Below are 24725 nucleotides of genomic sequence, written 5' to 3' on the forward strand. Positions count from 1 at the left end.
AAGGGGGGCATGAAACATGAGGGAAAATGTTCACTGGCCAAAAAAAAGAAGAAAGAAAAAGGGCCCTTTCTTCCCACACCCCAACCACTCACCTTGATTTAAGAAGTTAATTGCTTTCATGCAAGCATACTCCTCATTGCTGACCTTCAGCTGATGGAACTTGTGATATAGGTAGATGAGCCGCTCGATCACCTCCATCCCTTCATCACTGAATCTGGGGAACAGACATAGGTGTTAACAGTCAGCTCTGGTACCAGCAGAGAGGTTTCTCACAGCTCCTTAAGGTATCTAACATAGGAAAGAGGCTGAGCTCGGGAGAAATGGAATCCAGAACTGTTTGTGAAGGACAGGTGGGTCCATGGTTTGTCTAGAGGCCAAGCAAGACAGCTCATACAAGCTGCTGTTCCCAAGGTGAGGTAGGGTCGATCAAATCTAAATTCAGTTCCATCACATAAAAGCTATGAGGCCTTGCCCTGGGCCAGTAGCTCAGCTGGTTGGAGTATCGCCCCATACACTAAAAGGTGCAGGTTTGATTCCCAGTCAGGGCACATATCTAGGTTGCGGGTTCAATCCCTGGCTGGGATGTGCATGGCAGACAACTCATCGATGTTTCTCTCTCACATCAATGTTTCTCTCTCTTTCCCTTCCTCTCTCTCTAAAATCAATAAAAACATATCTTCAGGTGAAGATTAAAAAAACAACACTATGAGACTTTGAGAAAGTCATTTGACCCCTCTAAGTTTTGAGGCCCTCTTTTGCACAATAATCATCTTGCCTGCTTGGGTAACAAGGGTCAAAGGAGGTTTGGGATATAAATGTGGAGAAATATGACATCACTAATATACTGCTATTGTTGAGATGCAGCTTCAGTTTCAATGGCAGCTTCCATGAGACTCTATTCGAGCGTTGGCCACAATACAGAAGCTGCTGATTGTATTTCTTTAGGTTCACTGTTTTCAGCAGCGCTGAGGTTATGCACAGTGACAATTTTTATTGGCATCCTTGTCTTCAGCTAGGGAGGGAGGGAAGCATGAACTGAGCCTCCATGCCATGCCAGTCTTATGCTGGCACTTTATGTGCATTATCTCATTGACTTTTCTCAGCTCTATGGGCGAGATGAGATTATCATCACTCCTGTACAGATAAGAAACTGAAGTTCAAAGAATAGAGGGGGATGGTCCACAAGCATGCAGCTAGATGGTGGCAGAGCTAGAACTTGGAACTGGGGGATAATTCCCCAAGGCCTAGGTTTTCCCAGTATCCAAGGTGGTGTCCCCTAGCAGAGAAGACTCAAAGCTCCTTTCTTTGGGTTAGGAGTAAGCTCCTTGAGGAAAGACCAAATTTTAGGCAAAGGAGAGCCAGGCTAGGGGACTAATACTCTGGGTCATAGTGGGGAATGTTTCATAACAGAGATGGAAGTATCACCAAACCAAGGAGGCAAAGGCTTAATGGGGAAGCAGGAGTTTATAAAAGCTGGGGTCAGGCCTAGCCTCTATTCTTCTAGGAGTGGGCCAGACTGTGGGCCAAGGAGAGTTCCAGACAGGTCTTAGAAGGGACTCACAGAGATGCTCAGCCCAGGGCTGTTTCCTGGTGATTATGTTCGGACATGGGTACTGAACATAATTGTACAGCCCCGTACCAGGCAAGAAGGCCCTAAATGGGTAGGGTTCAGAACACCTGGGATGTGCTGCTGCTTTCTGCACTGACTTTGTAGGCTTTGCGAGGGCTTGGCTTCAGGGGCAAAGCAGGCCGTTTCTCTTCCCTGGGGAAAGCCTGGCTCTGGCTTGGACCAGGGGCACCTACAGTTCTTGAGCACCAGGGGGAGCCGCCGCAGCAGCTCCCTCCAATAGAAGCTCTGACCCTCTGCCTCAAGGTTGGGCTCCCAGTCAGTCTGAGCTGGGGTTTCTTTCAGTCAGCTGATTTGAAATTGATGGCTGACTCCACTTCTCTCTGCTCCTGGCCCATGGCTTTTATGACTTTATAATATTTTCCCAGATTTGCTGATAAGGCAAATTTATATTGAATAACCACTATAAATAAACGTATCTACCACTGTACCATTTGTTGAGTGTTTGCTACTTGCCAGGCACTTTGTTAAATATTCTACATATGTTATTTCACTGGGTTCTCCCAATAAGTCCCCAAGTGGGTGTTATAATCCTCCTTGCTCAAAATGGAAACAAAGGCTCAGAGGTTTTACTGTGCCCCTGCTGCTTTCTTACATTTTACCCTTCTGATAGCCTGCGAGACAAGTACTATCACCTCATGTTACAGGTGAGGAAGCAGAAGAGGTACCTTCCCCAACGTTACACAGTAAATAAGTGGTGGTGGGCTAAATTTTCTAATTCCAAGCCTGTCACTTTTTCAGCACTACACTGTCTACTCCCTGATTGCCTTGCTCTTAACTGGTAACTGCCAAAGGCTACCACATGCTACAAGGGACCACAGGAGCTCTGTGTTCCCACAGGAACACAGGCAGGGCCCAACCCAGGGCTGCCCTGCAGGGCTTCGTTGAGGCTGAGACTTGCAGGAGGCAGTGTACCCAGAGTGAGGATCCCTCCTCACCACAGTACTTGGTTGGCTACTTCTGTTTTTGAGAGGCTAATTCCCTCTAGTATCTGCTTGGAGGGTGAGGCAGGGATAGCACGGGGTAAGGTATGAAAAAGGGGAGGTGTAGGTGGAGCAACAGTGTCAGCATCTGCCTGGTGGCCCAGCAGTGTAGCAAGCAAAGATAACACTCTCTCCCTTAATCAGCAACCTCTTGCCCCAAGTGCTCGCTCTGGCACTACAGCACCTGCAGGTGTGTGGCTATCAGCCAGACCCCCTCGCAGGACTGCCAACCTGATTCCTGGTGAGTCTTGAACCAACAGACACAAAGGAGCTCCCGAGTGCCTGGCCTGAGGACATGCCCCAGCTCTGCCCTTCTGTTAGGGAAAGCACATATCTCTTTTTCAAGTTTCTTAGGAGGGGCTACCATCATGGACCCATGGTAGTGGTGGGGGGATGGCAGCCAGCCCAGCAGCCCCCACTCAGTATCCACAGCCTGACTGCAAAGCTTTCCTCCACACCCCGCATCCCACCCCTTGATAAACAAATTGTTCTCTGTTTCATGGGCCGGCTTTCTCCTGCAGCCGTGCCTCCTCCACATCTGCCCACTCCACAGTTCTAACGCCCCTTTTTTCCCTGTCTACAAATTATCAGCATTCAAAGCCAGAAAGTTGGACAAAAACACCCATTCTTCTTCTGGGTTCCCATTACACAAGCATGCTAGGACAAGGAAAACATTCCTGCCAGGACCCCCCAAACCACTGGACCATTCAGTCAGCAGTTGAAGCTGACACTATGTAAGTTATGTCCCATTAAGGGGGCTGAGAGGCCAGCTGTCTCTTTTTCATTCATTTAAATGCACCTACCCCCAGGAGCAGTCACCAGCCACAACCTTAGAGGAACTGCCATCTCAGCACTTACACACAGACTCCAGGACAAAAAGTAAGACTGCAACTCCCAGACACATTCCAGAAAGTCACACTTTTGAGAAGGCTAAAGAATTTAGTATAGGGTAATGGCAAAGAGCCTGGGCCTTAGAACACAACAAATTTAGTAATAATCTCAACTCCATCTCCTTCTAGCTTTGTGGCCTTGAATTTCGCCTCTCTGAGCCTCATGCTCCTCACCTGAGAGACAGAGACAGTACAGGTGCAGTCTCTCAGAGTGGCAGCCAGGACTAAAACAATGTTTGTAAGGTGCTCAAGGTGGAATTTGACACAATCAATAGTCTATAATTCCTAACCGTTATCACTATCAATAACATCAGCAGCATCACTCCCATTATCACAGCAAAAAGAAAAGACTGTTTCCTGAACCTTATAGCTAGGGTCTGAGCAGGGAATCTGGGAGGGAAATTTCCAGAGATCTGGCAGAAATGCAGCTAGTGCTCATGAGTACAAGTGCCCATTAAAGCGCATCCGGTGCAAGGCATCTTCCCAAGAGTGAAGGAGTCTTGATTAGGGCCAGGAGCAGTCACTGGCTGGTGCTACAATCTGCTTTAAATCAAATTCACCCAGCTCACTGTCTGATAACGGCCTGATTAAGGAAAATGGGCCCCATAAATTTGATTCAATATTTGAGAACAGAAAAGGAGGTGGTCATGTATCATCTGGGAAAAGCCTTTTCACGACAGCGGGAGCTCACTTGCACTCAAGGGTTGTGGGAAAGTAAAGGCATTTGTGGGAGTGGGATAACACAGAAGCTGGCACGGTAGGAAAGAGCTCTGGCCAATTACAGACTCCACAGCCTGGGTTTCTAGCAGAGAGAGGACTGCTTTACAGTGATGAACTTGATTCCAGAGGTTCTCATAGTTCCATCTCCTCTGGCCTCTTGGGCAATTGCACATGCATCTCAGACTCAACAGATCCCCAATCAAATTCAGAGTGGCTCATCTCTCAGCCTATTCTTCTCAGGATCCATTATCTTGGCTAAGATATGGGTGCCCACCCATCTGGCAGCATCCCCAACTTTTCCACTCGATGAAGTCCCAGTGACTTTACCTCTGCCATCTCCCAACTCTGTGCTGCCCTCTCTATTCCCATAGTCACTGCTGCCTTGTCCAGGCCTTGTTTTCTTTTACCCAGGCTAAGGAACAGCCTCCAACCCAACCACCATCCTCTAACCTTGTCCATACCAATCCATTCTGAGCTTTACAGACACAGATCTTCCTAAAATGCAACCTGACCACGTAATTACTCCACTTAAAGGTGTCCTATGACTTAATACTTTTTACACAATAAAATCCAAATTCTTAGATTGGCATCTGAGCACGTTCATGGCTTGTCTTTTCTGTACCTTTCTTTCCAGTCATTTCTTCTCATTTCTCTGTGTCTCAGATACAGTCTCTCTATAATCCACAGGACTGCTTTTGGTACCCTGCACAAAGCAACCATCCAGGATCTCAACTTCTAGGACTTTGTGTTACTCTTTTGCCTTCCTCCTGTTCTTTATAATCTACCAAGAAAAATCACACTTAAAGATGCAGCTCAAATGTCTTTTCTGGCGAGCATTCCCTGACAAGCAAAGAGGAACTCACTCCCTAGTCTACGCTTGCACAGTCCCTTCACTGGCTCCACCAGTATCACCCTGGACTGTAGACTGTACCCATTTCTATATGCCTCCCACCCCCTAAATCAAGAATAGGGGCTCTAATGTCAGAATCAGAAACCACGTCTGCATGATCGGTAATCCCCACACTCCTCCCTCCAGCACACAACAGGTACTCAGTAAATGGGTGTGGAATCAGCACTAACATGTTCAAGTTCAACTTACAGTTCTCCATGGAAGGCTTCCACAACTGTGTAAGAATCTTAGTAACAAATCTATTTCTTATCCTCAAACCTACTTGAGAGCTCAGCAGCAACATGTGCTCGAGTCAGCATTGTTCAACAGAACCTTCCATGATGATGGAAATAGTCTATATCTGCACTGTCCAGTACAGTAGTCACTAGCAATTGTGGCTACTGAACACTTGAAATGTGGCTAGTGCAAATGAAGAATTAAAATTTTAATTTAATTTTTTATTTTGATTTTTTAAAAAAATATGTTTTTATTGATTTCAGAGAGAGGAAGGAAGAGGGAGAGAGAGATAGAAACATCAATGATGAGAAAGTCATTGATCAGCTGCCTCCTGCACATCCCCTACTGGAGATTGAGCCTGCAACCTGGGCATGTGCCCTGACCAGGAATCAAACTGTGTCCTCCTGGTCCATAGGTTGACGCTCAACCACTGAGCCATGCTGGCTGGAAGAATTTTTAATTTTAATTAACTTAAATTTAAAAAGCCACCTAAGACTAGTGGCTACTATTACTGGACAGTGTAGCTCCAGATTCTCCCTGGTAAGGAGCCTTCCTCGGAAATAGTAATTTCCTCACTAACTCAGCTGTTACTGGCCCCTGCCTTGCTCTTGGGGTACAAATAATTGGAAACAGTGGAAAGGGGTGCCTTATGAAGCTCAAAGCCACAGAAAGGCCTGTATGACCAGTGATCCCTGCCTACCTGCAGAAGGCCTAGGAAACCCCAGCACTCCAGAGGGAGTGGAACCCACAGGCTGACTTTGTAGGCAGTCCCAGGATGCACTGGTGGATTCCAGATAAACAGGGAACTGGGCTCGCTGAGCCAGCTCCACAAACTCTGACAATGTTAGAGCAGGTTAACTGCTATCCAAACACTCAGTCAGCCTGGAGTTACAGAGCAGGAGATAGGAATCTGATGGAAACAATGAATTAGAGACTCAAGACAAGGGGTTAGGTCATTTATAAAATCAGATGTATCTTTTTACAGGACAAAGTGTCAGCTGGGTTCAAAACTATGTCATTTATTGATCATCCTGAAGCCAGCAGGCATCATTTAAAAGGAAATATTAGAAAACCAGGGGACAGAGTCAATACATAGACTCCTTTCTCCCTGAGCTGTGCACAGGCCCTTGAGTGGCTTGGAGCTTTGCTTCCAGTCTAAGTCTCAGTTTGTCATTTTGCCATGTGATTGGGTGCCAGAGGGAGATGCACCCCAGTCCTGTGTAGAAAAGTGTGGGGGCTGGAACCCTACCCTCTGCACCTTTCATTGATGGGGAAATCTTTTCTTCCTCCTTTCTTGGTTCTCTGGAATCCTATGACTTCCATTATTTTAAATTGTCCAATAAAGGTGAATTATTAACATGTCTATTTCAATGTTGATTTAAGCTGTATTTTTCACATGGATAAATTAATAAGCCCGAAAAGTTATCAACAGATCACTTTTCCTGACTTTGGGTGTCACCGTGTGATCCAGGTCTCCAGAGCGAGTGAGTAAAAGACCTGCTCTACACAGGGAGGTTAGAAGGGTACTGGCCAGCCGGGATGAGACTATGCTACAAAACACTGAGGAGATCAACAGTCTCCCAGTCCCATGCTTTTACCATCTCACTGCACCTAAGATGCAGTAAAAGAGCCTAAGTTTTGCAGTTGGGAAGGCACAGGTTCAAATTCAGGCTCTGGATTCAAGGGCAGGTCTCTTTGAACTTCAGTTTTCTCATCTATAAAATAGGCATAACCATACCTATTATGCTGGGGGCTGTGACAAACAAGTAAAACAATCATAAAAAATGCCAAGCCCAGTGCCTGACACACAGAAGGTATACCGCAGTGAGGCTGAAGTCTCGCTCTCAGATTGTAAAACTGTATCTCAGAGCCCCTCACTTTATAAGCGAAGTTTAGATTTCTATTTTTCCCAGATGTGTTATCTTATCTCAGTAATCCAGATGTGTTCAAAGTAACAGCTTAGCCCGGCTGGGCGTGGCTCAGCGTTTGAGCGTCGACCTAGGATCCAGGTGATCAGGGTTCGATTCCCAGTCAGAGCACATGCCCGGGTTGCGGGCTCGATCAATGACTCTCTCATCATTGATGTTTCTCTCTCTCTCTCTCTCCCTCTCCTTTCCTCTCCCTGCAATCAATAAAGATATATTTAAAAAATAAAAATAAAAAAAATAAAGATATATTAAAAAAAAAAAAAAAAAGTAACAGCTTAGCACTCTTGCTCAGCTTTGCTGCATAGTATTTTTTATCCCTCAGAACCACCTTGTTGGGGAGGCTGTTACTATCCCATTTTACAAACTCAGAACCTGAGGGTCAGAGACTTGGCCAAGGTCACAAAGCCCGTCAGTGGCAGAACAGGGCTTTAGTGCCCATCCTCTGGAGTCCCAGGCAACCTTCCTGCTTCGTAGGGATGACAATGGTATGGTTGCTTGGGAACTGCTCCCAGCCAGCAGCCCTCACCTGTGTAGTTCTTCATCAGAGGGTGAGTACTTGGCGGTGACATCAGCCAGCTCCCCAAAGATCTGCTTGCTGTAAACGGTGAGGGAGGACAGCAGAATCAATTCCTGCCACGTAGAGCTCAGGAGGCACGTGTAATCCTTGATTGAGAGCTCGCAGAAGAAAGGCAGTTTCTTGATCCAGGCAATCTGCCTGAAAAGCAGCTCGTCAGCCAGGCGGCAGAGCAGGGCAAACAGCTCTGCCTGGGTCACAGCATATCTAGGGGTAGAGACGGGAAAGTCACTTCTAGAGGCCAGAGGGTGAAGACAAGGGCCACAGGGAGAGGAAACTCCTAAAGGCACAAAGGACGCAAAGGGTCTCTGGCAGTGGGCTCCTTGCTTGTCACTGTGGATCTCCAGCTCCATTCAATTCAGTCTGATAAAGGGGCAGGACTGGGGACAGCAGAAGACTCAGAGAGGGAGAGGTGGGTTTGTGAGAAAAGGTTGCTGAGGGGAACGAAGGCTTAGAAATTTGTGCAGTTATCAGGGAGTATGATTTTTAATGTCGGTGTCTACAAATGCTTCATGTGTCAGAGAAACTTCCAGTCACCCCTGCACTAGTTTTGGCAATGAGGGCTTCATGAGGGGGACCTGGTGCCCACCGAATACAGTGGCTGGCAGAAAAATGAGCCTGGGGCCAAATGGCTGAGAAAGAACAGAACAAGTTCAGAAGCTTCTCCTGCTCTCACTGCACCCCCTGGTGGTAAGAGTTCAGGAACAAGAGCTAGGAGTTGCTCAGCCCTTCTAAGCTACTGCGGGATGGAAAGAGCAGGACATTTCTCAGCTCTGGGCTGGGTGACATGGGGGTCCAGTTTTCTTTCTCTAAAGACAGCTTGGGATGACTCTTCCCATGTCCAGATTTATAAAGTTTTCGTGTGGCCTTCTTGTAGGTAGATATTTGAATTTCCTCTTTGAAATTAGAGACTAGCTTAAGAAATCTCAGGATATCTTCTGGAAGGGGTCAAAGCTTGGATATACTCAAACAGCATATGCTCCAGGCCAAAGGGGTAACGGGTGCAGCACTGGGTGGGCCTAAACTATTATCTACTCACATGGAGACGACAGAGGAGTGAAAGAGTATTCCCTTCCATCCATTCAGGCCTGCACGCGGAACACAGGGCACCAAGCTACCCATGGGTATGTTGGCTAGGGATGCAGACAGGCTACAACCAGTTAGTGCCTTCGATGTCTGGCTAAGGAGTCTACACTTGATGCATGATTATCCCCAGAATTATAGCTCATCTCTGGCTCAGAAGTGCTCAGACCCATCCCAGGGCCTGGCTTACCTAGGCCCGAACAGAAACAAAAGCCCTTTACTCCTAATTCCACAGGGATTGATAAATAGCCCCAACTCTATGAGAAAAGAAGCTCAAGAGAAAAATGAAGGACCACTAACTTCAAAGATAAGCACAGACTTGCCCTCTGATGCTGGGTCATCACTCACTATTCCTGACGTATTTTGAAGCTTGAGATAAAGTAGCCAGGGGTGAAAGTGGGTGTGGGGTAGGAAGCATTTTAAAGCTGAAAGGGCTAAACAGGGTAGGGCTCACTCACCCATCTTCGATCAACATGGGCGTGCCCAATGGCTCCAGGTCCTCAGCTGACACCAGCTGGTGAATCAGACTGTATGACTGGGGATCCAGGCTGCGAGCTTGTGGGGGCAGAAGTGGCGAGTGGGCAGAATAGTTAAAAAGGTGCGGTATGTACTGATAGTGCGGAGGCACAGGCACCCCCAGGTACTGCTCCCTGAACGCCATGAAGCCATTTAGTTCCACAGACCTGCTGGAGAGAAAAGTCTCGTGTCAGGCAGCACCTGGCAGGTGTAACTGCCTACTCAAAGGAAAGAACCCGGAAGGTGGCTCAGGTGTTCTCTGGCCATGCAGTCTATCTTCATCAAGCCGGGGTATCATGGTGGTTACATGCATCTCTCCTCTATTAGATAGGGACTCTGCCAGTATGTGCATGTATGGCTTACCGCTGGAAACCCAGGACCTGGCAGAGCACGTACTGAATAAATATTGGCGAAATGAATTCTTCACAGGTGCCACATTTAGAGACTTTTTAATGGATACCAATAGACTATGATGACAAAGGTGGGTGTTTTGTTTATTTTGCTGCTAAAAAAAACAGGCTAAGTGCTTTGCCATGCCACAAATCAAATCCAGCACTTAGCAAACAAATCTGACATGTGGCAACCTCCCTAAACATTCAAAGGAAGGAGCAAACTAAGGAACAACTGAAGGAATAAAGGTTATAATGAAATATGAAGAGAAAGGCAGATTCTTATCTTCCTTTTCCCTCTTTTTGGAGAAATTTAACCACTCTCAACCACCTCCTATAACAGGGATTGGTAAACTATGGCCCATGGCTTGTTTTGGTAAATTAAGTCTGATTAGAACACAGTCACTAGTTCACTGACATAATGTTTCAGGCTGTTTTTGCACTATGATGGCACAATTGAGTACTTGGGCCCCAGACCGTAGAGCTACAAAGCCTAAAATATTTATTATCTGGCCTTTATAGACAGTTTGTTGATCCCTTTCCTATAAGAAAGTTTTCTGGGGAAAGAAAGCCTTCCCTTGTAGCTGATGGCTATATTTTACACCTAACAACTAACTTAAGGAACCATTCTTGAAGCAAGAGTCTCCAAATTGGTATTCCATGATAACAGCAAATCTGACTAGGTTAAAGAGTTTTCCCTGGTTCTTAAAATTTATAGAGTGAAAAGCTTCCCTCTTGCTGAGAGAGAAATTGTAACTTAATTTAACACTGTCAGTGTGGCTTGTTTTATTTCAGTGACAGAGTAAGAAAAAATAGCTACACTTAAAATGTTATACTGATAGGTGAAGATGTATGGGCACAAGTAGCAGCTATAGCACTTTATCAGTCTGCAGAAAAGACCTGCCATTTTCAAGGTCTTTAGCAAAAATGGGTTGTGAAATGCTGCTTTGTATGTACTTTGGACCCTACCCCAAAAGACTGAGGGAGCAAGCGTACAACGGCTGAGACAGACTGGCAGGAATGCCCAGCACAGAGGGTTCCCTGTGGGTCCACTCTCTGGGTGATCCTTGGATGATGCTGGGTTCGCCTTGAAGCTCACCTGGAGGACAGAGTAGAGCCTGGTGAGGGCTGGTTGCTCTCTGAAGCCCTGTTCCCAGGGGAACTGTGGTCGCTGTCACCATGGTTGCTCCAGTGATTGGCCTCTTCCTCAAATTCCTGCCCAGACATGATCCTTTCAATCTCTTCCTCTGATATCTTTGACAAGGAATGGATACATGTTAGACTGGGTGCTCAGGACACCCCTCTGTTTTTTGTTTAGGACTGATAACTTATTTAAACTTCATGGGGATTCCCAAACCCTCTAAAGAGAAACCCAGATACCCTCCTCTCTACCCCATATGCCAGGTCTGTCACTAATTTGGGACAGTGTGGTTGCTTGCCTCCCAGCACCACGGTTCCCAACAGCTTTCCGCTTGCCCATTTACCCCCTCAAGTCATAACCTCTAGGTTCCTCAACACTCCGTTTTGTCCTTGTGCCTATTCTCTCCAGCCCTGCAACACTCCTCTTCAATGACAATAATTATCTGCCCTTTAAGATCCAATTCAAATGTCACTTTATTTATGAATCCTTTGATCACTAGCTAGCCAAAATTTTAGGTCCTTCTATCTGCTCAAAATTCCATGCATTCTGAGACAGAGGCTCAAAAAACATAAGGGTTTTAAGAGTATGAATTCTAGAGTCAGGCCACCATTATTCTAATCCACGTTCCACTTCTGCCACTTTCTAGTTGTACAATCTTAGGCAAGTCATTTAACTGCCTGAACCTCAAAGCCTTCATATTTATGGTGGAGAAAAAAACAGTATCTATCTCATAAGATTGGTGTGAGAATAAATTACTTAATATATTATCACATGTCTAGAAAAGGGCCTAGTACACAGCAATAATTATGGAAGGCTACCAATGGTATCTTCATCGTTAGTGTTATTTTTATAGTACTTGTGGTAATGAGGCATAAAAATATTCTCTATAAGACTTAAGGCTACGATAGGATTTTAAAAAGTAAGTACTCAATAAATGCGTGTTGGGTCAATGAACAAGTGCTCACTTACTAGGTATTGACCACAAACCTTCACATAGATTTTCTTAGTAAGAAAGCCCAGACAAATGAACTGACGTGCCCAAGATCACACTGCACGCCCACGTCTGGACAGGCGTTTGAGGAAGAGGCCAAAGTGTCCAGGTATTCAGTACAGCGCTCTAGCTGCTACACCACACAGGGAGTGAATTAACCCTTCTACAAAGTACCTAACCCTGACTGGCTAAGCTCAGCAGGCAGAATGAGAGCGAGTGCTAAGGAGGAAAGGCCAGGTGAATTTTTATTTCTTGTTCCTATGAAAAAAATGGGAGGACATTGTCTCCCAAGTCTGTCTAACTCAAACCTGCATAATTCTTTGCTCCACGAGACTGTGAGGAAACCTTGAACTGTTCTGATCATAAATACAGGTGGCATTTAGAAGTGAAAGCCAGTTGGCACACAGGAACTGAAGGGAAAATAAGAAACATTTAACTGGTGCACAAGTTGAGTGATTGGTCTTAAATAGCTTGGACTGCATGAATTGGAGGGGTTGTCTTTCTTTATTCAGTCACAGGCAACAAAACAAACAAACAAAAAACCTTTTCTCTCAGGGGTCCTTAGAACGCTGAAATCACTGTTTGCATTTTTTAAGACGTGTGAAGACAAATGGTGCCATCAAATTATAAGATATCCACTGGGGTCCTGACTGAAGCAGCCTCAGTGATGGTGGTGAGAGCAAGACCACAGCCTGGTGGGCATGGAGTAACGAGCAGGTGAAAAGGGCCAGTCCTGGTAATGTCAGCTTATTTCAGCTGGAGCCAAAGTCAGACTGCACCTGTCTCTCCCACGGGACACTGGGAAATCACTGAGGCATTGAACTGGGGATAGAACATGACGGGAGTGCTCCAAGTTGGGTTCAAATCTCATCTGCAAATTCCTAGCTGGGCACTTACTGTTGGGAAAGTCACTCAAGTTCTCTAAGCCTTAGCTCTCTCATCTGCAGGAGGTAATAGCACCTTCCTCATAGCTCAGGGTTCCCTAACAGGGTGCTGGAGCAAAGAAATATGAAGGTTTGAGTCAGATGAACTTGGGAGGTTAAATCTAAGATAAAGCTATAAAATGTGGGTGTACAACAGGAGCTCAATAAATGGAAATTCTATCCCTTATTTTTAATTATGCTTAAACACAATTAAAAACTTGGATATCACAGCTCTCTCTTTCTAATACACCCTAGGAAGAGTAAAAGACCTAAAGGAAGATTATATTATTTGCCCAGTATCAAAAAGTCAAATGCAATGACAGATGAACTAGGTTTCTCTGAACATCAGCTCCCTCAATTCTACATAGAATATGGAGATGTAAGGAAGGCCACGTAGGGTATTCGCCCAGTTAACATCATACCCAATGGTGAAAAACTGAAAGCTTTTCCTCTAAGATCAGGATCAAGGCAAGGATGCCCATTCTTAATATTTCTATTCAACAAAGTACTGGAAGTCCTAGCAGTACAATTAGGCAAGAAAAGGAAATAAAAGACATCTAAACCAGAAAGGAAGAAGTAAAATAATCTTTGTTCACAGATAACATTATCTTAGAGGTAAAAAAATCCTAAAGATTCCACCAAAAAATTGTTAGAACTAAAAGGAATTCAGCAAAGTTGCAGGATACAAAATCAATAGACAAAAATCATTGCATTTTTACACTAGTAATGAATTATCCAAAAGGAAATTAAGAAAACAATCTCATTTACAATAGTATCAAAGAATAAAATACTTAAGAATAAACTTAACTAAGGAGGTGAAAGGCCTGCACATTGTTGAAAGAAATTAAACACTGCTGAAAGAAATTAAAAACATAAATAAATGAAAAGACATCTGTGTTCACAGACTGAAAGGCTTACTATTGTTAAAATGCCCATGCTACCCAAAGTGATCTATAGATTCCATGCAATCCCTATCAAAATCCCAATGGTATTTTTGCAGAAATAGATAAAACAATCTTAAAATTCTTAAGGAAGCACAAAGAACCCCAAGTAGACAAAACAATCCTGAGAAAAAACAATGTAGCTAGAGGCCTTACATTTCCTCATTTCAAAACATATTGCAAAGCTATAGTAATCAAAACAGTATGGCACTGGCATAAGGACAGGCATATACACCAAGGGAACAGAGCAGAGAGCCCCAAAATAAACCCATGCAAATATGGTTAAAAGATCTTTGACAAAGATGCCAAGTTACAAAATGAGGAAAGGATAGTCTCTTCAACAAGTGGTGCTGCATCGGGTGCACTGGATATCCATAAACAAAAGAATGAACTTAGAATCTCATCATACATAAAAATCAACTCAACATGAATTAAAGACTTAAATGTACAACCTGAAAATATAAAATTCCTTAAAAAGGACAAGGAAAAAGCTTTTCAGCAATAATATTTTTAAAATTTTTATTGATTTGAGAGAGAGAGAGGAGAGGGGGAGGGAGGGGGGAGAGAGAGAGAAACATGGATCTGTTGTTCCACTTATTTATGCTTTCATTGGTTGATTCCTGCATGTGCCCTGACTAGGGAACAAATCTGCAACCTTGGCATATCGGTACGACACCAACCAGCTGAGCTGCCTGGCCAGGGCTTATGATTCCTTGAATATGACACCAAAAGCACAGGCAACAAAACAAAAAAATAGGCAAATGGTCAAATTAATATACTTCAGCAAAGCAAAGGAAACAATCAACAAAGTGAAGAGTTAACCTACAGAATGACAGAAAATATTTGCAAATCATATATCTAATAAAGGGTTAATATCCAAGCTACATAGGGAATTCCTGTAACTCAATAGCAAAAAAACAAATAACTTGATTTAAAAGTAGCCCTAGCCGGTTTGGCTCAGTGGTTAAGAGTGTTGGCTCTCGGACTGAAGAGTTCGATTCTGGCCAAGGGTGCCACCTCGATTGCAGGCTCAATCCCTGGCCCCCGTCTGGGCGTGTGCAGGAAGCAACCAATTGATGTGTCTCTCTCATTGATGTTTCTCTTTCTCCCCCGTCCCCCCTTCTACTCTCTCTGAAAAGCAATGGAAAAAATATCCTCAGGAGAGGATTAAAAAAAAAATGATCCAAAGACTTTAACAGACATTTCTCTGAAGACATATAAACAGCCAACAGGTATGTGAAAAGATGCTCAACATGACTAATCACCAGGGAAATGCAAATAAAAACCACAATGAGATATCACTCCATACCTATTAAAACAGCCATTATCAGAAAGAAAGAAAAAATAGCCCAGAAAATAAATGCTGGAGAGGATGTGGAAAACTGGAACCCTTGTGCATTGTAGGGTGGAAATGTAAAATGGTGTGGCCACTACAGAAAATGGTATAGAGATTTCTCAAAAACAATAAAAATAGAACTACCATATGACCCAGCAATCCCAGTAGCAGATCAGAGGGTCAAGGTGAGCAGTTACAGGAGCATCTGAACCCTAGGCTTCCATGATGGATCGCAAAGAGTGAGGCCTAGAACTCACCTGGACTGGCCCAATGCTCTTGTTCCGGCCTCCAGGCATGCCATCTTCTCTGATTGCTGGAAGGAAACATAAGCAAGAGAGTCAGAAGTATGCCCACAGAAGTCTAGGCACAAAAAGAGAACAACTTTGGCCAAAAGTACAAGGTAGTAATTGGTGAGGCCAAGATTAAAGCATAGGTCTTTCTGGCCTCAAAGCACATACTCTTATTCCAGGCTACCTCATAGGCAGCAGATACTTTTTGGCCCCCAAGGTACTGGGTACACACTATATACATTCAATATGCTCAACTAAGGTGACTGCATTATTAATAGTCCCACAGTTACAAATATCCCATTAGGATGACGCATCTGAAGACTTTGGTAAATTCAAGGAGAGAAATAGAATGAATATTTTCATTCTTAAATATTTTTTTATTTCCAGTCTAAGTTTGAGTCTAATTTGTTAAATGAGAACAGGTTTTTGTGTTTTGCCTTTTTAAAAAATTAATCAGAATACTGACTTCTCTCATTTGTCCCTACAAAGGTGGTCAGTAGAGTTCCCTTGCCATTAATTTTCCACTCAGGTGATTAAACAAAAGAAGTTATTTAGTATTTTCTAATTGTAAAAAGCATCCTTTAAATAGTGCCAACCTCATTAAGAATTACAACTACTAATACTATTTTCTTCATTGTTTATGGAGCACTTCATATGGAGACACAGAGAAGAAACTCCTGATTTGCAATTACAGAAAGGCTCTGGTGTCTGGCAAAGCTTCTTAGAAAAGACAACTTCTGAACTGAATTTTAATGGATGAACAGGATTTATGCAGGCAGGAAAAGGGTGTCGTCAGGTTGAGTGAACAGCGCACAGAAGAGCTGCAAGCTGAAAGTAAGCATGGAGTGCTCTTTCTGGGAATTTCTAAGTGGTTCCATCTGGCTGAAGCATGCGTGTGGTGAGTATGTAGAGTAGCAAGAGGTGAGGCTGGAAAGGCCAACTGAGGCCAGATCACAGAGAGCCTTGAATGCCAGGCTGAGAGTATGCACTTTAGCAAAGGAGCCTGAGAAAAAGACGGGATGCAGGAGAGGGATGAGGTCAGGCTGGCATTTTTGAAAAATTCTTGATGCCCACTGTGGAGGGTGGTTTAGAGGGAGTAAGAAGGTATCATATGAGAGCAAGTTTGTTATAATATACCTACTTGAAAAAAAATTACCATGAAGAATGTGGAAAGTCCTTGGGGCAAGGTTGGTTGCCTCAAAAGGTGAGGGTTTCAAGCGTAACACTCAGTTTTGTGGTAACTGAAAGGCTGAACGGAAGTTCATTTTCCTTAAAGCAAACATCATTCTTAGTATCCTTAGATATTATATATATATATACATACACACACACACACACACACACACTCTTAAGAATTAGACAAGTTTTGGTCTAATCCTGTTTCTGCCTTGTCTGAAATTATATACAAGTTTCATCACATTTCTGAATAAATAAAACTTCAGAATAAAATTTACTGAAGAATAAAGAGGGGCTATAGGAATCTGTCTTATGGAGGTATTGTAAGGATTACATATAAAACAATACAGCTAAAGCATCAAGCATAGAGCCTGGCTTATAAAGTCGGTACTCAGTACCTAATCCTTTCCTCTCCCCAGCCTCTTTTCTCCAAACACAGGAGGTAAAAAAACCAATGTTCCATTCTCAACTTTGCTAGAGCCTTAACACCTTCATCTGTGAAATGGAGGCAACACAGTCTTCTTTACTGCTGTGAATTTGGAGGGAGAAACATACACAAGTCTACGTTTGGGCTAAAAGCATGCCTAGTGGTCTCGGAGCTCTCTTTCAACCTGATTTCAAGTTCTAAAAATCCTTAAAGTTCCTTCTCTGCTGTTGCAGGGTCAGTGACAGTCTTCAGGCACTTCTATTTCCAATACCAACATCTCACATGTCTTTGCTTCAGGTCATGGGTACAGAACAAAGATCACTGGCAGATAGAATGCTGAATATATTTCACTTGAAATCTCACTGTCTTGGAGATGGGAAAAGAACTCAACATGCTTTCCTCTTTGTTTAAAGGGCCACAAAACTTAAAGATTTATATTCTGGAAACTTCTTGTTCTGATATTTAAAAGCTCATGTTGTCCATCAGCCCCACCCATAAACCCAGGAGGAAAGTATTAGTGTCACTCCCATTGAACAGATGAATCTAAGGCTCAGAGAAATGAAGTATTTTGCTTAAGGTGGCAGAAACTAAACAGCAGGATCAGGGTTGGTATCCAGACTATCAGACTAAGGCCAGCCTTCCTTCCACTACTAGTATTTCCTATAGTGTGTGCATCCCACTGGAGAGAGATAATTTTAGGTGGTAAATATATAAACCCTTAATTACATGTTTATGTTAACATGCATTAAAAAATACTGATTTTCGCCTAGCCAGAGTGGCTCAGTTGGTTGAGTGTCATCCTGAGCACAGAAAGGTTGCCGGTTTGACTCCCAGTCAGGGCACATGCCTGGGTTTAGGGTTGGATCCCTGGTCAGGGTGTGTACAGAAGGCAACCAATCAGTGTTTCTCTCTCTCTCTCCCCAAGCATGTCCTTGGGTGAGGATTAAAAAACACACACTCTGATTTTTCCATTCACCAAGATGATAAAAAATTCCCTTTGAAAGTTAATTTGGTTTTTAAAAAAAGTTAATTTCAAGAAAAATATAAAGTAAATAGTCCTGGTTTAGTCAGAGATGGTAAAGTCCGTTAAGACGGCATGCAACTGCCTGAAGTATGGGAAACAATCCAGTGTGTCATGGTGCCTCTATTAAAACAAAAACTTGGATCATATTTAAAGCCTATAATGTACTTGCATGTTAGTGCATTTGATTCTCAAAACAATGGTGGAAGTTGTACATTATTATTACTTCATGCAGTTTAGAGATGAAGAAACTGAAGCTCAGAGAGGTAAAGGGACTTGTTCAAGTGTACTCAGGAAGAGCTGACAGATTTCAATTTGGGTCTCTGATTCTAAAGCTATGCTTGTTCCGTGATGCTACACTGGGCTAAGAGCTAGTATTTCAGCAGGGCTGAGTCTTTCTGGTAGTTAACTGATTAAAAAGAAACAAACAGACAAAGGGCTTTTGGGTATAAGATCACAGGAATGGTTCTGCTGTACCTCTTGTCTAAGCTGAAGAGAGTGGCAAAGGTTATGGTTCTTCTATCTGCTCAGAAGCAGCACAGATACTTCTGTTCTGGAACACATGCACCCACCATGCCTCACTTAGGCCAGGACAACCCACATGAGGAAGACACAAAGCTAACCACATCAAAGCCCTGTTCAAGCCCACTGGCTCCCTCGGGCCTATGGGCTACAGCCAGGCTCCCTAGCTTTGCATGTTCACCCTCTGCGCTCTGGCTCCTCTGGGTTCCCCATCCGCATCTCTTGCTGCAAATGCTATACTGTGCCTACAGAGAACTGCGTGCTAGTCCTTGAATATGCCACGCTGTTTTACACACACGCTCAGAAACTTCACAGTGGAAAAATTCAGCAACACCACCTTACTAAAGTGATTCTAATTATTAACATGACAAATAATGGGACAAACTCATACCATGTGCTCTTGATATAATGCACTGAAAGGACACATCACCACTTTTGTGGCATTCTTGCCAGAAGTGCATAACCTGAATCTCATCGTGAAGAGACTGACAAACCCAGGTGAGGGATATTCTAAAAATAAATGACTTGTTTTCTTCAAAACTGACATTATTAGCCAAAAAAAAGAAAAAAGAAAAAAGGCAGAGAAACCACTTCAGATTAAGATTAAAGAGACATAAAAACTAAATGTAATGTGTTGGCTCCTAAATTAGAAAAAATAAATTGCTATAAAGGACATTGGATAATTGGTAAAATCTGAATAAGTTCTGCTAATTAGAAAATAGAATTATGTCATGTTAAAATTCCTGTTTTGATAATAGTACTGTGGTTATGTTAACAGCAAACTGTTTGATATCTGTAACTTACTCCCAAATAACTCTCTCTTTCAGTCTCTGAGAAGAAAAGAGGGAGAGAAGGGGGAGACTGGGGAGTCCTTCTTAAAAAGCTCTTTAAGTTTTAAGGAGCTTGAACTTCTACTCCTTCAAGATTCTGTTCTTTGAGATTTCTCAGTACTCCATTTGCATCCTGGAAAAGTGATATGGCAACACCACAGGAACACTGTCTCACAATGCCATTCTACAAAAGTGGACCTCTTCCAAGAAGCTTGCCTTAACCTTTTTAGAAACTCAGACTAGTTAACTAGCAAGTTATGAGGCAACAAAGTTAAGGGGAATTTTTAAATTCTTTCACATAATTACTTAACTGACATGATGAATTCCTCCATGAGGCTCAGTTTAGCTTCCTCTTGCCTCCGATGATTTAACAGTACAGTAGTCCCCTTATCTGTTGTTGCACCTTTCCCGGTTTTAGTTACCCTTGGGCAATCATGGTCAGAAAATATTAAATGGAAAATTCCAGAAATAAACTATTCTTAAGTTTTAAATTGCGCACCACTCTGTGTAATAAAAGCTTGCACTGTCCTACTTCTGCAGTGTATCATCCCTTTGTCCAGCAGATCCATGCTACACACCCATTAGTCACCCTCTCCTTACTAATTAGTCTTGGTTATCAGAGAGAGAGATACAAATCACATTCACATAACTTTTATTATAGTATATTGTTATAACTGTTCTATTTTATTAGTAGTTATTATTGTTAATCTCTTATTTTCCTAATCTATAAATTAAACCTTATTACAGATACGTATGTATAGAAAAAACATAGTATGTATAGGGTTTAGTACTATCCCTCATTTTCAAGCGTCCACTGGGGGGTCCTAGAACATATAGTCCTGCAGATAAGGAGAGATTATATTTTCCCCATCCCACTTCCTGCCCTGGCCGGCCACCATCGTCAATCCATTACACCAGGAAGCATCCGAATTTAACTGCTGAGGGGCACAGAGAAAGTAGGACTTGGTCACAGCCCTTGAGGGGCTCATTGTTTAAAAGTGGGGGGAACAGACAAGTTAGCAGACAAAGCACAAAGTGATCAGGGCTATGGTAGGCAAAAAAGGACTGTGAAGCACAGGAGGGTCACCTGGAGGGCAGGGGTGTCAGAGGCGGCTTCTTAGAGGATGTCACAAATAAAAGCTGAGCCTTGAGAAAAAAGTGTATATAGTCAGTTAAAGAAGACAGGGTAGAATATTCCAGGAAGATGAAATCAAACGTGCAAAGCTCCTCAAATGGAAACATTCAGTTTTTGGAGCTGGGATGGAATGTGGATTGTATGTGGGGAGCAGCAGAGAGAAAAGGGAAGAGGTGACGTGGCTGATGCCAGAGTCAGGGGGGCCTGAGAAATGCAAGTGAGGGCTATGTATTTAGGAGTACAAGAGTAGCAATGGGGGACCATACAAGGCCCAGCCTCCATTCACTACCCTACTTAATTAAATCTCCCTTACTGTCTTGCTAATTAATTTAATAAACAGCCAACTTCCAGGTCTGAAAAGATATCTATGTCCAGAGATGGTAGACAACAGAGGGCTGGCTCATACATGGCAGCTGTACCTTTTTTTTTAACAGTTAATTTTTAAATTTTGAGGTAAGTTTAGACTTACAGAAGAGTTTCAAAAATAGTATAGAGAATTCCCATATACTCTACTCCCAGCTTTCCCTTCCGTATCTTGCATAACCGAAGACTATTCATCAAAACTAAGAAATAAACTTGGCACAATATTGTTAACTAAGTATAGACTTCATTCAGTTTCCCCCTGTTTCACTGATGTCCTTTTTCTGTTCTATAATTCAACCCAGGATCCCATACTGCATGCAGTTGTCACGTCTCCATAGTCTCCTCCAATCTGTGACAGTTTCTTAGTCTCTCCTTATCTTCTGCGACCTTGACGCTTTTGGAGAGTGTTTTGTAGAATGTAAGTCATTTTAAAGAATGTCTCTCAATTTGAGCTTGTCTGATTTCTCAAGATTAGACTGGGAATGAATCTATCCCTATGTGTGTGTATATATGTATATGTATATGTGTATATACATACAGATACTGTATATATAGCTGGGTCTATCTATCTATCTATCTATCTATCTATCTATCTATCTATCTATCTATCATCATCTATCATCACCTTCCTATTTATATTATGAGGTGGGTACATGACATCAGTGTAAACACACTGGTGATGTTAACCTTCATTGCTTGGTTAAAGTGGTTTTTACGAGAATTCTCAACGAAAAGTTACTCTTTTTCTCTGTAATTACTAAGTATTTTGAGACTATGCAAACATTATTTCTGTTGAAACCTATGCTCTCTTTATTTTAGTATGTATCAGTGGATACAGCCTGCAGCAGTTATAAATGTGGTCTTCTAATGGTAATTTTCTATTTTCCTCATTCCTTCCTTTTCTTTCTCTTAAATATAATAGCACTTTCTGCCACCACAAGATGCTCCAGGCTCATCTTTTTTAAAAAAAATTTTTGTGTATTTATTTTTAGAGAGAGAAACACACACTGATTTGTTTTTCCTCTTACCTATGCATCACTGGTTGGTTCTTGCATGTGCCCTGACCAGGGATCAAATCCGCAACCTTGGTGTACTGGCACGACGCTCCGACCAACTGAGCCACTCAGCAGGGCCTATCCAGGCTCATCTTACATTTGCCCTGCCTCAGACCTAGAATCAATCAGTTCCTCCAAGGAGTCCTGGTTCCTTTAACTGATCTTCAGAAACCAAGTGCTAGGTATGCTCATTGCTATTGGAGTATCAATGCTTTTAAGCCCCTTTCAATGGACAGAGCTAGAAAAAAACATATGTATACCAACTCATGCATCTATACACATGTCTATCTATATATTTTTATCAGCCTATGTAAACATGAGTCCATATTGACCCCTCTAATTCCAATCTGGCACTAGAGGTTTCATTCTGTCCTTCCCCTTTCCTGATTTATCACTTCTTTCTCTGATGTGACAAACCTGACTCTCATTATCTACAATATATTTACTTGTTTGTTCAACCCTAGTATCCAAATAAAGTAGTGATGAACTCTGAATCCACAACCCTGAAACAAATTTACAAACTGGGTGCTTTGTCTGTATACAGTTCCTTTTGTCTTCAGCCTCAGTCAAAACACTGTTTTTTCAGGGTCACCTCCTTTCTTCCCATTCCCTTCAGTGTGGCTATGTGATTTACTTACATTCATATCTCACAGTCTGTATTCTATCTTTTCCTCTCATATACAGGGTGTTTTAAAAAAATCATATATATAGTAAAATTCGTGGTGTATAATTCTATAGGTTTTGACAAATGCATACAATTATGTGTTGAACATCATAGTTCCGTGCAGGACAGTTCCATCACCCCCAAAATATTCCAATGACAATTTTATTTTCGATTCCACTCTCCCAGCACCAACCAGGAGGTGGCAGGGTTTCTCTCTCAGAGGCAGCCTTCACCAGACAGCTGAGACTGCCTGCTCTGCATGCAAATAGGCCTGGCAGGCAGCTCTCACATCTCTGCTGTCATCTTCTTCTGGCTATGGTTAGAAAGGCTAAACGTCGCCTTCCCTAAAATAGGTGAGTCTGGCTGGAAACCTCAGAATCTCACACTTCAACTGAATAAGTAGGATGATTCATCTGAGTAGTCACGAAGGCAACCCATAAATATGCTTTGATAAAATCGCCACAGTGAAATAAATGAAAACACCAAAAACAAACAAATAAACAAAAATCTTCACAGTGAGGGCAACAAAGGGAGATAAAAACAAAAAACTAGAGACAAACACCAAAACAGGTGAAGGTGGGTAGATGACCACAAACTCTCCAAGACATCTCTTGTTTGATATTGGTGCCTCGTGTACACAAAGAAAGGGATTCTATGGAAAGTAACCTCACAAGGTGATCTGATCATAAATTCCTAACTGGGAAGGTCATGGTGGGTAGTCACGTCTTAAGTTTTAGTAAAAGGTTTATCTTTGCCTTAAGCAAGCCCTGTCCATTGTTTCTGTACATCTAGGTTGCCACACCTCAAGAGAGCACATAATCTTAACTAACCTGTAATCCAATCCACATGACCACCCTCAAGACAGCACATAATCTTAACTGCCCTGTAATCTTCCTACATTCATTCCCTTCTCAATCTGAAAATTCGTAAAAGAAACAGCAAACTATTGTTCTCCAGAAGATTTATCTCACTCAGTCTGGTGAGGTCTTGCTTCCAGGAATATCCTCTTTTTGGCTCAAATAAATTTTTATGAGAGTTCTCTACAGATATGGCCATTCTTATGTTGACACCACCACTAAACTAACAACTAGGGTAAACCATTTTACCTCCCTAAAATGCATCTGTAAACTGAGGGTAACAGTTAATAACAGGGTTGTTGTGTGTATGAGATAATGCACAGAAAGTGCATAAGAGTTTCTGGTATACACAGTGCTCATAAATATTAGTATTGTAAGTAAATTATAAACAATCTAAATTTATCTCAATGATCTTCTACATTTCTCTTACCTTTTTTCATAATGGGCAAATTTTCCAAAGATTCTTCTTATCCCCCACACAATAAAAAAAAAACAATCTGGATGCCTGCACTCATTAATGCTACAGGCCAATTTGAACAGTTCACTAAATCTGACCAAGCCCTATCCCTGCACACCTACAACTATGAATCCCTAATATCTTGCTGGGTACTTTATATACATTGTCACATTAATCCTCTACAGAACTCTGAAAGATAAGTATTATCAGACCATTTTAAAGGTAAGATCATTGAGTATCAGAGACATAAAACAAACCGCAAGGTCACAGAGCTGGGTCTGTCACCAACCTCTGTCTCCAAGCCTCCATTTGTCACACTGAACCAGGCAGCACTCCTCCCCACCATCCATGAAAACATCCTACATTTGGGACACTGGTCCTCTTCTTCTGTATCCAAGTTCTCTTTGGGTGATTTCTACACACTGACAAGATTTTACCACCTCTATGCCAACAACTCCACAAACTTCTACTTGTGGGCAGAACTTTTCACCTCAGTTCCAACACTATATAACCATCTTCCTTGGTGGACATCTGTACGTGTCCTTCTCGGGTACCTCAAACTCAGCATTACCAAGGCCAACATTTTGCCCCACCCAACTTTTTTTAGCCTGACGTTTTTTCTGGTAGGGTCAGTATTATTAATTCAAATCTTTAACTTCAACTTCTGTATGTCACCAGCTCCTACCAGGCGAGCTTCGCTCATATATCCTCATCTTTGCCATTCCTTGCCCCTCCTTCAAATCCTTCACGCCTTTCTTTG

The 24725-nt window shown here is 42.7% G+C and overlaps 1 protein-coding gene across 1 annotated transcript in view; it reads right to left on the reverse strand.

The window, feature by feature from the left end:
• NR6A1 (nuclear receptor subfamily 6 group A member 1) overlaps positions 1-24725 on the reverse strand; it is a 163194-nt gene that overhangs the window by 8440 nt on the left and 130029 nt on the right. The window contains exons 4-8 of the mRNA XM_087822906.1: positions 15426-15481; positions 10936-11090; positions 9390-9617; positions 7801-8055; positions 93-214 (exon numbers count right to left, since the gene is read on the reverse strand). Of these exons, the coding sequence (XP_087679032.1) occupies positions 93-214; positions 7801-8055; positions 9390-9617; positions 10936-11090; positions 15426-15481 (816 nt within the window). The remainder of the gene's footprint in view (positions 1-92; positions 215-7800; positions 8056-9389; positions 9618-10935; positions 11091-15425; positions 15482-24725) is intronic.

Source organism: Miniopterus natalensis, chromosome 12 (genome assembly GCF_054644295.1).
Source record: "Miniopterus natalensis isolate mMinNat1 chromosome 12, mMinNat1.hap1, whole genome shotgun sequence".
In the NCBI taxonomy this organism is placed as follows: domain Eukaryota; kingdom Metazoa; phylum Chordata; class Mammalia; order Chiroptera; family Miniopteridae; genus Miniopterus; species Miniopterus natalensis.